The sequence below is a fragment of the Hakea prostrata genome, chromosome 5 (assembly GCF_041222555.1).
Source record: "Hakea prostrata isolate BN-2017 chromosome 5, UWA_Hpros_2, whole genome shotgun sequence".
Classification (NCBI taxonomy): Eukaryota; Viridiplantae; Streptophyta; class Magnoliopsida; order Proteales; family Proteaceae; genus Hakea; species Hakea prostrata.
Window position 1 is genome coordinate 57,168,140 of NC_142604.1, and position 13,151 is coordinate 57,181,290.

The 13,151-nt window shown below is 37.4% G+C and overlaps 1 protein-coding gene across 1 annotated transcript in view; it reads left to right on the plus strand.

Moving 5' to 3' along the window:
- The window catches only part of LOC149016723 (uncharacterized), a 44,878-nt gene that overhangs the window by 29,714 nt on the left and 2,013 nt on the right, over nucleotides 1-13,151 (plus strand). The window contains exons 17-18 of the mRNA XM_089154802.1: nucleotides 5,021-5,080; nucleotides 12,682-13,083. Of these exons, the coding sequence (XP_089010928.1) occupies nucleotides 5,021-5,080; nucleotides 12,682-13,083 (462 nt within the window). The remainder of the gene's footprint in view (nucleotides 1-5,020; nucleotides 5,081-12,681; nucleotides 13,084-13,151) is intronic.

The following is a 13,151-nucleotide window of genomic DNA, read 5'->3' on the forward strand; positions in this document are numbered from 1 at the left end:
CAATGGATTGCCCATGCAACCTATCGTTGAAAGCCCTCACCTTGGTCTTCTCCGAAGGATTGACCTATGTGGTGGAGATGGGAAAGAAGTGGTAGCATGGATTTTAAGTTTGGTAAAAGCATGAAGTGAGGAAGATGGGTTTAATTTTCTGGGGTGGAAATTGATGATGGAGGGAAAAGAGAGATGGGTTTTGAAGTTCAGTGGAGACGTGGATTTGGTTAGGCAGTTTGGAGAAGAAAGGAGAAAGTGGGTGGTTTCAGCTGGGGAATTTATGTTCAGGGTAGAGAAACCATAAAACTGAAACTCAGTTGGTAGTATAGAAACTAAGAATTCAAAGATTCAGAAAGAAGACGCTGGGATTATGAACTCACAGATTCTAGTTTCTGATCTTGAAGGGATCCATTTTCCTGTAAGTGTAAGAAGCAATGTCGTCAATTTTTCCCTGTTTCCTCCCAGAATCTCACATCAACAGCGATCATGCTGATTGGAGTTCATTTCCGCTAGAAATTCAAAGGTTGTTCATGTTCCCTCATCTCATATAGATGATTCATCGATAAGCTATGTGCTGGAGATTTGAGTAACAATTGTAGGGCCAAATCCATTCTCCCAATCTATTTTGGAGTTAACACACCCCCCCCCCCCCCCCCCCAAAAAAAAAAATAAATAAATAAAAGAAAAAGGGAAAGAACAACATGCAATGTGTTGAACTATGAGTAAATGGCTGGATTGTTGACTCTTATGCAAGTTCAAATGGATAATAGAATTTGTGCAAACAAAAACTATTGACTGTTCAATCCATGCACCACAAACTCAATAAGCTACTTATGCCATTGAACAAAGAGCAAATTGCACATACACCCCCTAGTGTTACTGACAAATTGCACTTACAGCCCCTAGTGTTGCTGACAACTACAAAGCTACATCTTAAAATTTTAAAATTACAATCATTCCCCTACTGTTCCAAATTTTCTGTTAAAGTGATGATTGTCATCACTCAAGATTTTTCAAAAGCCTAAAAAATGATCTTCATTATAAATAAACAGATTTTTAAATGCTCAAAGCCTCAAACTAACCGTGTTAGCTGGACCCTTTTATGAAATGACTCTTTTCCTTTTTAATTGGAAAGCAAAATCCCAAAATAACACTTCCCCCCCCCCCCCTCTCTTTACTTACTCACAACTTCTTGATGTAACCCTAGATTGAATAAAATCAAGTAATGGGCTAACGTCCCAAGATCTTAAACAAAACAAACTCACATACAACAGCGACAACAAGCCTTATCTCGACTAAATGGGTTGGCTACATGGATCCTTGCCTTCCAATCAGTTCTATTTGAGGCCATACTATAAACAAGGGCCCAAGCCATGCGGATCCTTTCTCACCACTTTTCCTAAGATTATCTTAGGTCTAATCCCGAGCTCTTCTAGTTCCTTCAATTTGGATTAAATCACTTCTCTGTATGGGGGTTTCAAAGGCCTCTGTTGAACGTGGCCATGCCACCTTAAAAACAAAACCAACTCTAATGTGACCAATAAATTGTTTCTTGGAATTAACACAGTAGAAATTGAAATTGGTAATTACAAAGTATAATGCAGGGCAAAGGAGAAGGTAAAATGCCAGAGAGAATGCTTATTGCTGGAATTGTAAATCAGATGTCGGACCTATTGCTAGTTGGGTTTGATGTCTGGTGGTCTAATGGCCTTAGGTTGGGGTTTTTACATGCACACAGAGACACAGTAGAAATTGAAATCAGTAATTGCAGGGTATAATGCGGGCAAAGTAGAAGGTAGAATGCCAGAGAGAGTTCCTAGAGTGCTTCTTGCTGGAATTGTCAGCCAAATGTCAGAATTATTGCAAATTGGGTTTGATGTCTGGTGGTCTGATTGCCCTAGGTTGGTATTCTTCTGGTTTTTGGTTTCAGCATGCAAGGAGGGCTATGCAGGGGCAAATAAGTATATTTACCCTTAAAACCAAGCAGGGGAAAGTATGTGTTTTTACCCTTGACACCAGTTCACCAAGTAGCATAAGTGGGTACTTTACCCCAATCAATGGTGTTTGCTTGTAGGAGGTATGTTTGTAATTAATAATTTAAAGGGTATCAGATATAATTGTCAGCAACTCTAGGGGATATAAGGGTCATTTGGTCTTGAATGAATTCAAAGTTTGTTTACAATAGATGGTGGAAATTTTTGGTTGGTTTGTACATGTAGTCTATAAGAAATGTGAGGTAGAGTGGAATTAGGGGATCGCGGTGGCGGTTGGAGGTTGCAGTTGTAGAACCGAATGAAGTGAAGATGAAGAATGGATATATCATAGAATATCAACATTAAGCCTCTTCAAGCCATAAAAAATGAACATTAAGTCACATCAAGTCATAAAAAATCAGTATTTAGCTACTAAGTCATTGAGTTTAAACAAAGAAATGTAAGACAATATGACTGAAGAAGAAAGCTATTAAAAGTTTGGGACAATCAAAATATACGTTTGGTCTGTATGCTCGAGGACTTGATCTTTTTCAGGTATACCTATTTGCACATGGTAAAATATATTATTAGAGAAATTATTCTCCATTTATATATATAGCTTTTTTTTCCCTCCTTAAAAGAAATCTTATAGATCAATATTTTTGTTCTTTCATGACACTTTCTTGGTATCAAGTAAAGCATAAAACAAGCTTTCCAAGGAATTCAAGATTGCATGAATCTGAATTATGTTTTGACCAAACCTTGTTTGGTGATGTAACCTGGGGTGGACCCCCTCAAATTGGGCCCAAAAACCAGACCCAAAGAGGTCTCTTAAGGCTGGCGGAATAGCCCAGAGGAATTTAGGTAATTTTCCCCTGCGTTCTTAGAGCTGAATATGGGTCTAGGTTTACTGCCCTTGATCCCAGGGTCAGGGATTTAATCTTATACTTTTATTTTTATTAGTCAGTTTTGAGTTGTTTGAGAGTTTCAGTTGAGTGTTAGTTGGTTGATTGTGACAAGGTTTGTTAGTTTGGTTGCAATAAGGTTCCTTATCCAAAGGGATCTTATCTTTTAGAGTTGTTTCCTGTTTGGGAATTAGTTATTTAAGCCCTTATTTAGTAAGTCCTTTTTTTGCTTAGAGTCTAATCTGGATCCGTATCAGTTAAGGAATCCCAACTTGAGTCAGTTTGGGTTTGAAGGCTATAAATAGCCTGAGTCGATGTAAACAGTCGGCTTGATTTTGATGAATAAAATTGATTGAAGAAATTGACTATGAGAGTCGTGGGATCCCTTGGGGTGACCTGAGGCTGGGTTTGTGCTTTGATTCTTCAATTCTAGTTCTTCGTCGTCTACTTCAAGCATTCAAACTGCAGTTCCAGAGAGCCTTTGTTGCCTTACGACTAAGTACAGCACCATACTCCCTCCCCCAAGCCAACCATAGCCCTCCCCCTTCCCCTCCTCTGCGATACAGCATACTCCTCCCCCCTGCTGCACCTTGATCCCCAGCCCCATTATATCCTTTCACCTCCCCTAGGATTGCCCAAGCTGTAGAGTCAATTAGTTATCTACCCAAGACAGCCTTATCTACCCTAACCTGAAAATTCTGCAATTCATCTTCGTCATGGAGTTTTTAAAACTTTATGTTGATCAATTTCAGGCCTGAATCTCCCAATCCAGCAATTGTTTAAACCTTCTGTTTCAGCCTTACCCCTTTGCTGGAATTTCCTGGCTAACCCATAAGTCTAGGGAAATTACCCAATTACTCCTAACCCTAGAGCCAGGTTGGATTATTTGGTGTGTGGAATGCACTTCAAATGAAAATTTTCTTTTAGATACCCAAAAAAAATGATGAAGATTTACCAAAATTATGGTTTCTAGCAATGTCCATGGTTTTCTCAGTTAGATAAAACCTCCAAGCATTAGGAAGTTGGAAATTTCACCTGGTGCTGAAAATGCAAATTTTGTTCTTGAATTGGGGTTATTTATTTATTTAAGTTCTGGAACTTGATTTTGTGAACATTATTATTAGATTCAAATAATGGGGGTATTCGCTTACTTATGTATAATATCTAAAGTAAAATTAATACTGTACCCTAATGATATTTGGAATAAGGGCCAGAAGTTTTATAGAAATTAAACTTGTGCAAGACACTCTAAAATGAGGCGGCAGCCACCTAGGTTCTTATATATCCGCCTGGATGCCTTAGTGGCTCCTTGGTGATGCTTACATGACACCGTGACAACAATGGTTGCATTCAAAAGTGGTAATCTTGAAAATACCACCACCTCTATAGGCAAAGCATGCACAGGTGTGGAGTCCTAGTTGTTAGTCGTGTATTTCACATGCTTAAATTGAACCAAACTTAAATTAAGCAACTGGTTCAAATAAACACATAAAAGAAAACTGTATAGAACTACTACTACTACTTGTGGATGGTAGTCTGTTGATTGGCATCTGTACCTACAACGGATTTATGACTTCACCAGGTGGCAAATGATTTATGGCTATTTAAAAATTGGAACTAGTGACATGCTACAGAATAGAGGTGGCCAAAGGTTAATAGGAAGGAAAAGTATGACTTCATCCCGTTTAATCAAGAACTCGAGTGTTATTGAGTTTTTTACTACTGCAGAGTGGAATGACAAGTAAGGATTTGGATAGCAGGAACCAGTTAGTCAGACAAATTTGATTTAGTTGACTTCCATATTGAATGACATTTGCTTTAGCTTTACTACATTTCAAAAGTATTAACCGTTTAGTTTGCTTAAAATCTTCTACATCTGTGGCTCTTTTTCCCCCTATATGTATAGTTCTACTTCTACATGCCTTACTTGTAAGAATTAAACACCAAAGAACTGGGACTTCTAATTCATTGGATGTTATTGTACAATATTTGATTGGGAGAAATCTAGTCTGTCAGGGCTTTTTCTCTTTGTAGTCATTTTTGTCAGCGTTTATGTTTGTTTTAGCCTTGAAGATGTAATAGTACTACATGACGCTGTTGCAGTTGTAAAGTAACTAACTAATTTTCATCGCATGCATTTATATGATCCAGGTTGAACTTGAGAAGTTGCGGCTTCTTTGTGAGAGAATTATTAGACGAGAAAAGTTGAAGGTAACTCATGTTTATTTGCTAATGAAAATGCCTGGTACTTTATATTTTCCCTTCCTTTCCTACCTTTTCTCCCCTCATGTTTAATGAGCGATGCATTTTTTTTTTTTTTTGGATAGGTGATCCTTTTCGAATACACCCCTTTCTTTTGAGAAGACATAGTTACATAACCTCTGTGTTGAAATGTCAACCTCTATGTTGAAATATCTCATTTTTATTTGTGCTGGTACATATATTTTCCCGTGTACAAATATTGTGGAGTGTTATTGCAGGATGATCCAGTTCAGTTTTCTTTTGTATTTGGCTGCAGTAAACTTCAAATTGATCGCTTGTCCATAGGAAATCCTAGGACAACTCTGAAAAGTGACCCTTGGCACACGCTTCTAAATTTTTGCTACTTTTGATGTATAGCAACCTCAGTCATTCCTTTGAAGGGGTTTGAAAATTTTGGAACTGAAATGATCATTTCACTCCCATTGAAGGGGAATTGCTAAACAAAAATTTTTGATACATCATTGTAGGAGAAATTGTTAACTTAATATTGCTATTAACTACTTCAATTTTTTCCTAATGCAAAAGTTGGCCTCTAATCAGCAAAACCAGTGGGAGATCGATTTCAACTAGGATCAACATAATCAGGATGAACAAATTGAGTAACTGAACCTTAATTGCTTTCTTCCCATTCGTTTTTATATATGAAAAAGAGTCGAAGGCTGGATAGAAGAAGACCATGGGGCCAGGACTGGATGGACCAGCACTGGACCAAGCCAGCTTTAGCCAGCCCATCAATCAGCCTGGTTTATCTTCTGGAAAGACTAACAATCAGCTCCATATTTGGTTCGGGAGGAAATTTTCTTTGAAGATATTTGGGGCAATATCAGGTTACATTGACATTTTATTGTTGGGATATTAAGAAGCTTAGTTTGGTTTCTACTTTAGTTATTCATGCATGTGGCTGAATTATTAAGCCTAGTAGTTCCCATTTCCCAATTCCCATAGGATTCTTTTGCCACTAGTTACTAGGTTACTAGCTTCTATTTTCAGTTAGGAAAGTCTCTATTTTGATTTGCATTGGTCTTTTCCTGCAATAGAATACTAGACTCTAGAGAAACTGAAATTGCAAGCCATGTTGCCATTGCTTTGGGAGCAATCCATGTTCAACCCTGAGGTAGCTGTCAGTGGGAGACCCACTGAGAGAGGCCATTGCCTTACTCCCTTCTTCTATTTTCTCTTGTCTACTTACCTCTGTCTTGTCTACTTACCTCTGTGTTCAAACCCTACTAGTGCTTTCACCCAAAAAAGGAAAAAGAAGAATAAGGAAAAAAATACAACTTGTTCTATGTTATTGACACTGCTGCAACTACTGTGAAGGATCATCAAAAGTTGGTGTGATGTGAACCCCCAGAACTAGGGTATGTTTTCGGGATCAATTCAAAGTGAACCAGCACTAATTCTAGGGTTTTAAAAGCCTGTGGTTATGGGTTTGGGGCTGAAACAGGTGGTTCTAGAGTTGAGAGTAAAGAAAGACTAGGTTGGGTTATGGCTTGCAACTAGGGTTAATTGAATTTCGGTCCTGAATCTTGCTTTAATTTTCAATTCAGAATTGAAACTTCAGGTTTTAGGGTTGAAGAAATAAGGGTTTACCAAGAATCATGGCTTCTAGGGAGTGGCTAGGGCTAAGGTTTAGGTTGAAGGTAAAGGAGGGGTAGGGGAGGGTGATTCTAAAAGGAAATAGGGTTTGGATGAAGGGTTTAAAAGTTATGAGTGAAAGAGGGTCCGGGTTTGATGAAGAAGATGAAGTGTAGGGTTTTCTAGGGTTTTGGGTTATGGGAAAGGGGCACTAGTTAGGGTAGAAGGTAAAGGGAGTGGAGGGGATGTTGCAACCAGAAGGATAAGGGAAAAAGGTGGGGGAATTGGGAAATGTAGGATTGAGGGACTGGGCAAGGGAATGAAAACCTAGAAGACACCATGCTGCTGCACGAGAGAAAGGTGATAAAGAAGAAGAAAACGGAAAAGAGGGACTGTAATGAAGAAATAGGGCTGGGGAATGGGTGGGAATTGAGAGAATAGGGATGTGGAAGATGGAATGACACAGCTGCAGGCTGGGGAAGGGGAGGAACGGGACTGCGATTGGTTACGGGGATAGGGTTCAGGTAGATTAGGGTTTGGCATTATTTATCTATTTATTCTGGGGGGGGTGTTCTGCCATAGGCAAGTGGGAGGGTAAAGGAGGGTTGCAAGGGAGAGGAAGAGGGAGGAGATTGGTGTGATGTAAACTGAATTCTAGGGTGTTGAGTTTTGGTATTATGCCCTAGAATTGGGTTCTCTCCAGGATCCTCTTCAATAGAATCACCAGCAATTAGGGTTTGAGAGGAATTAGGGTTTCTAGGGTTTTGGGAACTTATGATATGTGTTTCCTTTGTGATATGGGTTGTGGAAGAAAATATTTCCTGGTGGAAAGGTTAGGTTAATGTTTTGTTGTTTGATATGTTTTTATGGATCTCAAGGATATGAAACCCATCTCATGGGAGATACGGGATAAATTCCTTGAGATGGAAGCTTTGGGTCTATAGGTGTTAGAATGGTTCAAATCTGGAGGAAATGTAGGCAATAGTACAGGAATATGATCCCCCAAGTTTTGTGGGGTTTGGATGGCTTTAAAAGATATTAAGGTTCTTGTTTTTAAGGTCTTGGGAAGTACGGAAATTCAAGAAAGTAGTTATATCTTGAAATTGAATGGTCAGAATGGGGTCAGATTTGGATCTAAGGTCACTAGGGTTGGGGGGATGAGGTCCTCAAGTTTGGGACATATCTAATGGTTAGATTTGTGTAGATCTGACCTTGAAATATGGGTCTCAAGAAAAGTCCAAAAAATTCAAGAAAATAAAAAGAAGGGCACGATGGATGGGAAAAGAAGAGGAAAGGCTAGGGAGGGGGGTTAGGGTGGGCGTTTACTTGAAGATGGAATAGGATTGTTGGAATTGAACAATTGCTATACTTGAGGAAGATACACTCTCAAATCCGTTGTGGCCCTCCCAAGGAAGCCCACGACTTTATTTGTCTCCGACCTCTCAATTTGTCATTCAATTCAACTTGTGGTTGCATGGAAGGCTTCATTTATAACCTCAAATACAACAACAACAATAAGCCTTGTCCCAACTAAATGGGGTCGGCTACATGGATTCTTGCCCTCCAATCAGTTCTGTTCGAGGTCATGCTAGATACAAGGCCTAAGCTATACATTTCCTTTCTCACCACTTCTCCTAAGGTTATCTTAGGTCTACCCCTAGCTCTTCTAATTCCTTCAATATGGATTATATCACTTCTCCGAACAGGAGCATTTATAGGTCTCCGTTGAACGTAACCGTGCCACGTCAAACGACTTTCTCTAAGCTTATCACTTATGGGAGCAACTCCCAGACCAACTCTAATATGATCGTTTCTTATCTTATCCATCCTAGTTTTGCCACTCATCCATCTTAGCATCTTCATTTCTGCTACGCTGAGTTTATCTATATGATTCTTTTTAACAGCCCATCACTTTGCACCGCACATCATAGCATGTCGAACAGCGGTCCTATAAAATTTTCCTTTAAGCTTTAATGGAATACGCCGATCACATAAGACCCCGTATGCACCTCTCCACTTCATCCACCCTATTTTAATTATTTGAGAAACTACATCCTCTAAATCACCTCTTTTACTTATTATTGAACCTAGGTACCTAAAACAATCACTCTGAGGAATCTCTTTATCGTCAAGTATCACCACCTCATCATCTGCCCGATCATGACTAAAGTTACAAACTAGATATTATGTCTTCGATCTACTAAGTTTAAAGCCTTTTGATTCCAAAGCTACTCAAATAAAGAAATTAAAAAAAAAAAAAAAATTATGTTGAAATTTTTTTTAGAACTCTAATTGGTTAATCAATTCTAACTGAATTACTTCTTGAGTACAACAAGAATACTCCATAGCGAGTTCTGGTGGACTTGAATCCAAATTCTAAGAGTAGATATAGAGTCTTAAAAATAAGGAGAATTAAAATGAACTCAAACTAGAGGATCCTAACATAAATGGGAATCTCACCTAGACAAGGATTCTTAAATAGCTTCCAAAATACTAATTAAATAAATAAAATAAAATGGAGAAAATTTCCGGGATCCAAAATGGACAGTGAGAAGCACTGACACCTCAAGAATGTATCAAATTGACAGAGACACCCTAAATCGTCTCTTCAATTTGCGTAATGGTACAAATTCTGTTAAGTCATGGTTAGATAATCTCATAATTCCTAAATTGCTCTTAATGTCTTCGACTTCACCAGTATTGTCCTTAACCTCTTGCCTCATTTTGGTGAAATTTCCTTGATATATTGTATTTAAAAAAGATTTACTTTCATCAGGTTATTTGAATTTTTTTTTACCTTGATGGGTTTTAATTTTTAAAAATATTTACTTACTACCTATTTTAATTCGCTTTTCATTCCCTCCTCATACAAGCATCATTCAACCTGGGTTTGGTGACTTTCTACTGGCTGGTTTGATATCCATTAAGCCACTAGTTCTGAATTGATTTTATTTTGAGGTTTTGTACCTAGGTTTGTCTACTTATTTAGCTTGAACTACATTTTTGGGATTGTTAACCTTGGGTTTATAGTCTCACACATAGTTGTCAAAGCGTCTGCCTAGGCGGCAAAGCGGTTTTTAAGCCGCTTAATTGACAGACTGACTTTTTGCTGCTTTTTCGCCTAGGCGCTACCGCCTTGTGCGCCTTATTGCTGCCTAGACGCTAAAGCAACCACTTTTTTTTACATTTTGTAATTTGTACATATTATTTTTTCTTACTTTTTTTTAATCATAATTTATTCTACAAAGCCATATATAAATTTATATAGGTGAGTCATTTCGGAATCAAGGCCCAATTTGCAAATGAACTCCGAAGCCCAAAGTGTTAGCATGAGCCATACTCAACATCGATAATCAATGAATCATTAAATAAACAATGACTTTGAAATTGTAATAATAAGATTTATTAATTTATCATGTTGGCACTGTTTGGTAAAAAAAAAAAAAAGGAAAAAATGGATACATCAATTCTGATTCCTATCCTAATATTATTCATGAATATTTAAGTAAAAAGTCATGTTAAAAATAATTTCACTAAACCATATATGAATAATATTGTTGAATGTGATTGTTGAATGTTTGTTTAGCTTATTATAAAAAGTATTTGTATTAAAAAGTATGTTGTATTAAATGCATATTTTAATGAAGTTTCCATGTTTGCTTGATTATCAATTGAAACTGCTTTCCATTTGTATCAATTTATACTTTAAACCATATTTATATTGGTGAAAATCCAACACTCAGTTTTGCCTGCATACAACCGAGCATGTGTGAACAAGAAGTCCAATTTGTGTTATATTTTAGCAAAAAATGACCTTGGAAATGTGTTTATTGCCCTTAAAATAGGCAGCCACCAAAAACCAGGTCAAAATCAGCCATAAAACCCACCGAGACCTGACACAATCTTGTACCAAATTTTTGTGTTCTCAACCTTTTGAAAACACCGAAATGAGGCGAGTTTTTGAACCTTGGTCCCAAAAATGCTACACACTTCCAAGATCTTCAATGCAATCAGCCCAAAACTAGATTTTTGAACTGGGCTGTGAAGTGGTATTTTCGGTACTTCCAATGGTTGGATTTAAATCAAACTCTATGGGATGGGTTGCTGGTTCTGAGGATGATTTGGTATGAAAATCAGTTAAATCTAATTGGTCCCTCTATGTTTGAAATTTAAATATACTTAATGGCAACTGACGATGTTAGTTTGGTTAGGACCCACACGTAATATTTTGCACTAAGGGGACCCAACATTAGTTTGTGGTCCACTAAGGGGACCCACATGTAAAAAACTCTTTTATCTATTATTTATGTGCTATTGCTCTAATACATTTCTGCTGTCTTCCTCTCTAGTTTTGCTAGCCTACTGATTATGCTTTATTCCATCTTAGATGAATGAACTTCATGCCTTAAATCAGTGAGTCATTCTCCCCCATGCTACCATCATCCAAAATTGGAGCACATGCGGCCGAGGTTTGAAGAATCCACGATATGATATGATACGATACTAGCTGATACATATCCATATGACTTTGGAATTGATTTCCGTAGATTCCATGATTTAGTTTGGAAGTGTAGATAGGTTTTGATGGATAGAGTTTAGGGAAAATGAAAATTCAGAAAGGGGAATAATAGGGCTTGAGAAGCTTGAAGATTAGAAGAATAAGAATTGCGGTTGAGAATAATTCAACTTATTGTAGTAGAAAATCTTCTTGAGCAACCAGCTAGAATGATAAAGTATGCTCTTGGGAAGAAGAAAAGAACAGAAGGGAAGAATTCAGATTTGGGATACCAATGCTGTATGCATTGCTCGACATCACCAAAAGTCAAAGAAGTCATTATTTAATCAAATGAAGAATTCAGACTTGGGATCCCGAACCTGTATGCATTGTTCAACAGCCCTAAAACTCATAAAAATAATGTTATTTAGTCACAGACACTGCAACAACAGCAAGAATAACAAGCAGCCTCATCCCAATTAAATGGGGTGGGCTGCATGAATCCTTGCATTCCATAAAGGTCTTATTATTTAGTCAATTCATCTTTAGAGTAACTTTATAATAAACTAAGTATGATAAATGTCATTATTCCATCAAATAATCTGTAATTCATGGTGGAGGCAAGGCAACTTAAAATAAACAAAGTTTTAAATTAATATCAAATAACTACCCGTATTTTAGGACCATTGAATTAGCCTATTACATAGAAAGCCCATGGGGATCATAGGCACATTATGTATACGACCTAACTCTTGGGCATTTCTAAGAATTGAACCCCATTTGGGTTATCAAAACTGCATTATGATACTTTAGTTATTAAAAATAGTTTCTTTTGTAAAATTGTTTGTTGCAACGAAGCTTGTCTGTTAAATTCTAATATGTTCATTGGATAATCAAAACTGGCTTATTTATTCTGAAAATCCAAATGATTACCTTTTTTATGAGTTTATCCTTATCTAATTATTTGTCATGTAGCTTCGTATTGTTTATGTTTCATTGATTTGTCTTGTTATAAGGTTTATTCTTTTGTTTTTTCCCCACCTAGTTTTGGGATCACTAGAAGATGGATGTGGCATATTTCTTACAATAAGTGATCTTTTGAAGTTCGAACTCTTTATGTTTCTCACGAGTTTGTCATTTCTTATAATTTGTCTTGTAAATTAATAATGTTCATGCCTAATTGTTCTGTTACATAAGGTTTCTTAGTGCACTTTATTTGTATAGTCAAAACTTAGTTTTGGATGATATAATTTAAACATATCTGTGATTCATTTACTCACTTGAGTTATTGAATTCTTGATTAGCTACTTAGGTTTGCTGAAGGTAAGTGTGATTTTCATTGCTGGTGTGTTGTATGTTCTTGGTCTTTTGTATTTTGCGGATTTGTGGAATCCTTCCATCGGCTGTTTAACTTTCAATGTCCAATTATCTGCTGAAGATTGCTCAAAATGTGGTTTTAATCACCAATAATTTTTTGCAGCGAGAGTTAGTCATCTGCTCACATGACATCCTTGCCTCAAAAAGAGATGCTGTTGCTTTCTCTGTACTTGTGAACAGTCCCTTCTTCCCACCAGATGTTAGTTCTGAATCAGCTACTACTTCTCTTAAAGGGCTCGAGGAAAATAAATCCTCTAGTGAAGCATTGCAAAGGTCCGATGACATCTCTGTGGACAGTACAATTTCTGGTAAGCGCAGATTTACAATACCTGTGCCCATGGATATCGACAAACGGACCAATGAAGGTTTAACATCCCAACGCCCTCCTGCACAATTGCTGACAGAAGAATCACCGTTTGCTGGTAAGAAGCTCCCGAAACGACCTGTATCGGTTACCTCCCGTAATTTGATGGGTGATGTGGAGAGGAAATCAAAGTTGAGGAAGGTAAATCACTATTGTGTTGTGATTTCTGGGTTTTGTAGTATTATCCCCTTTGAAGTGGATTCACATGC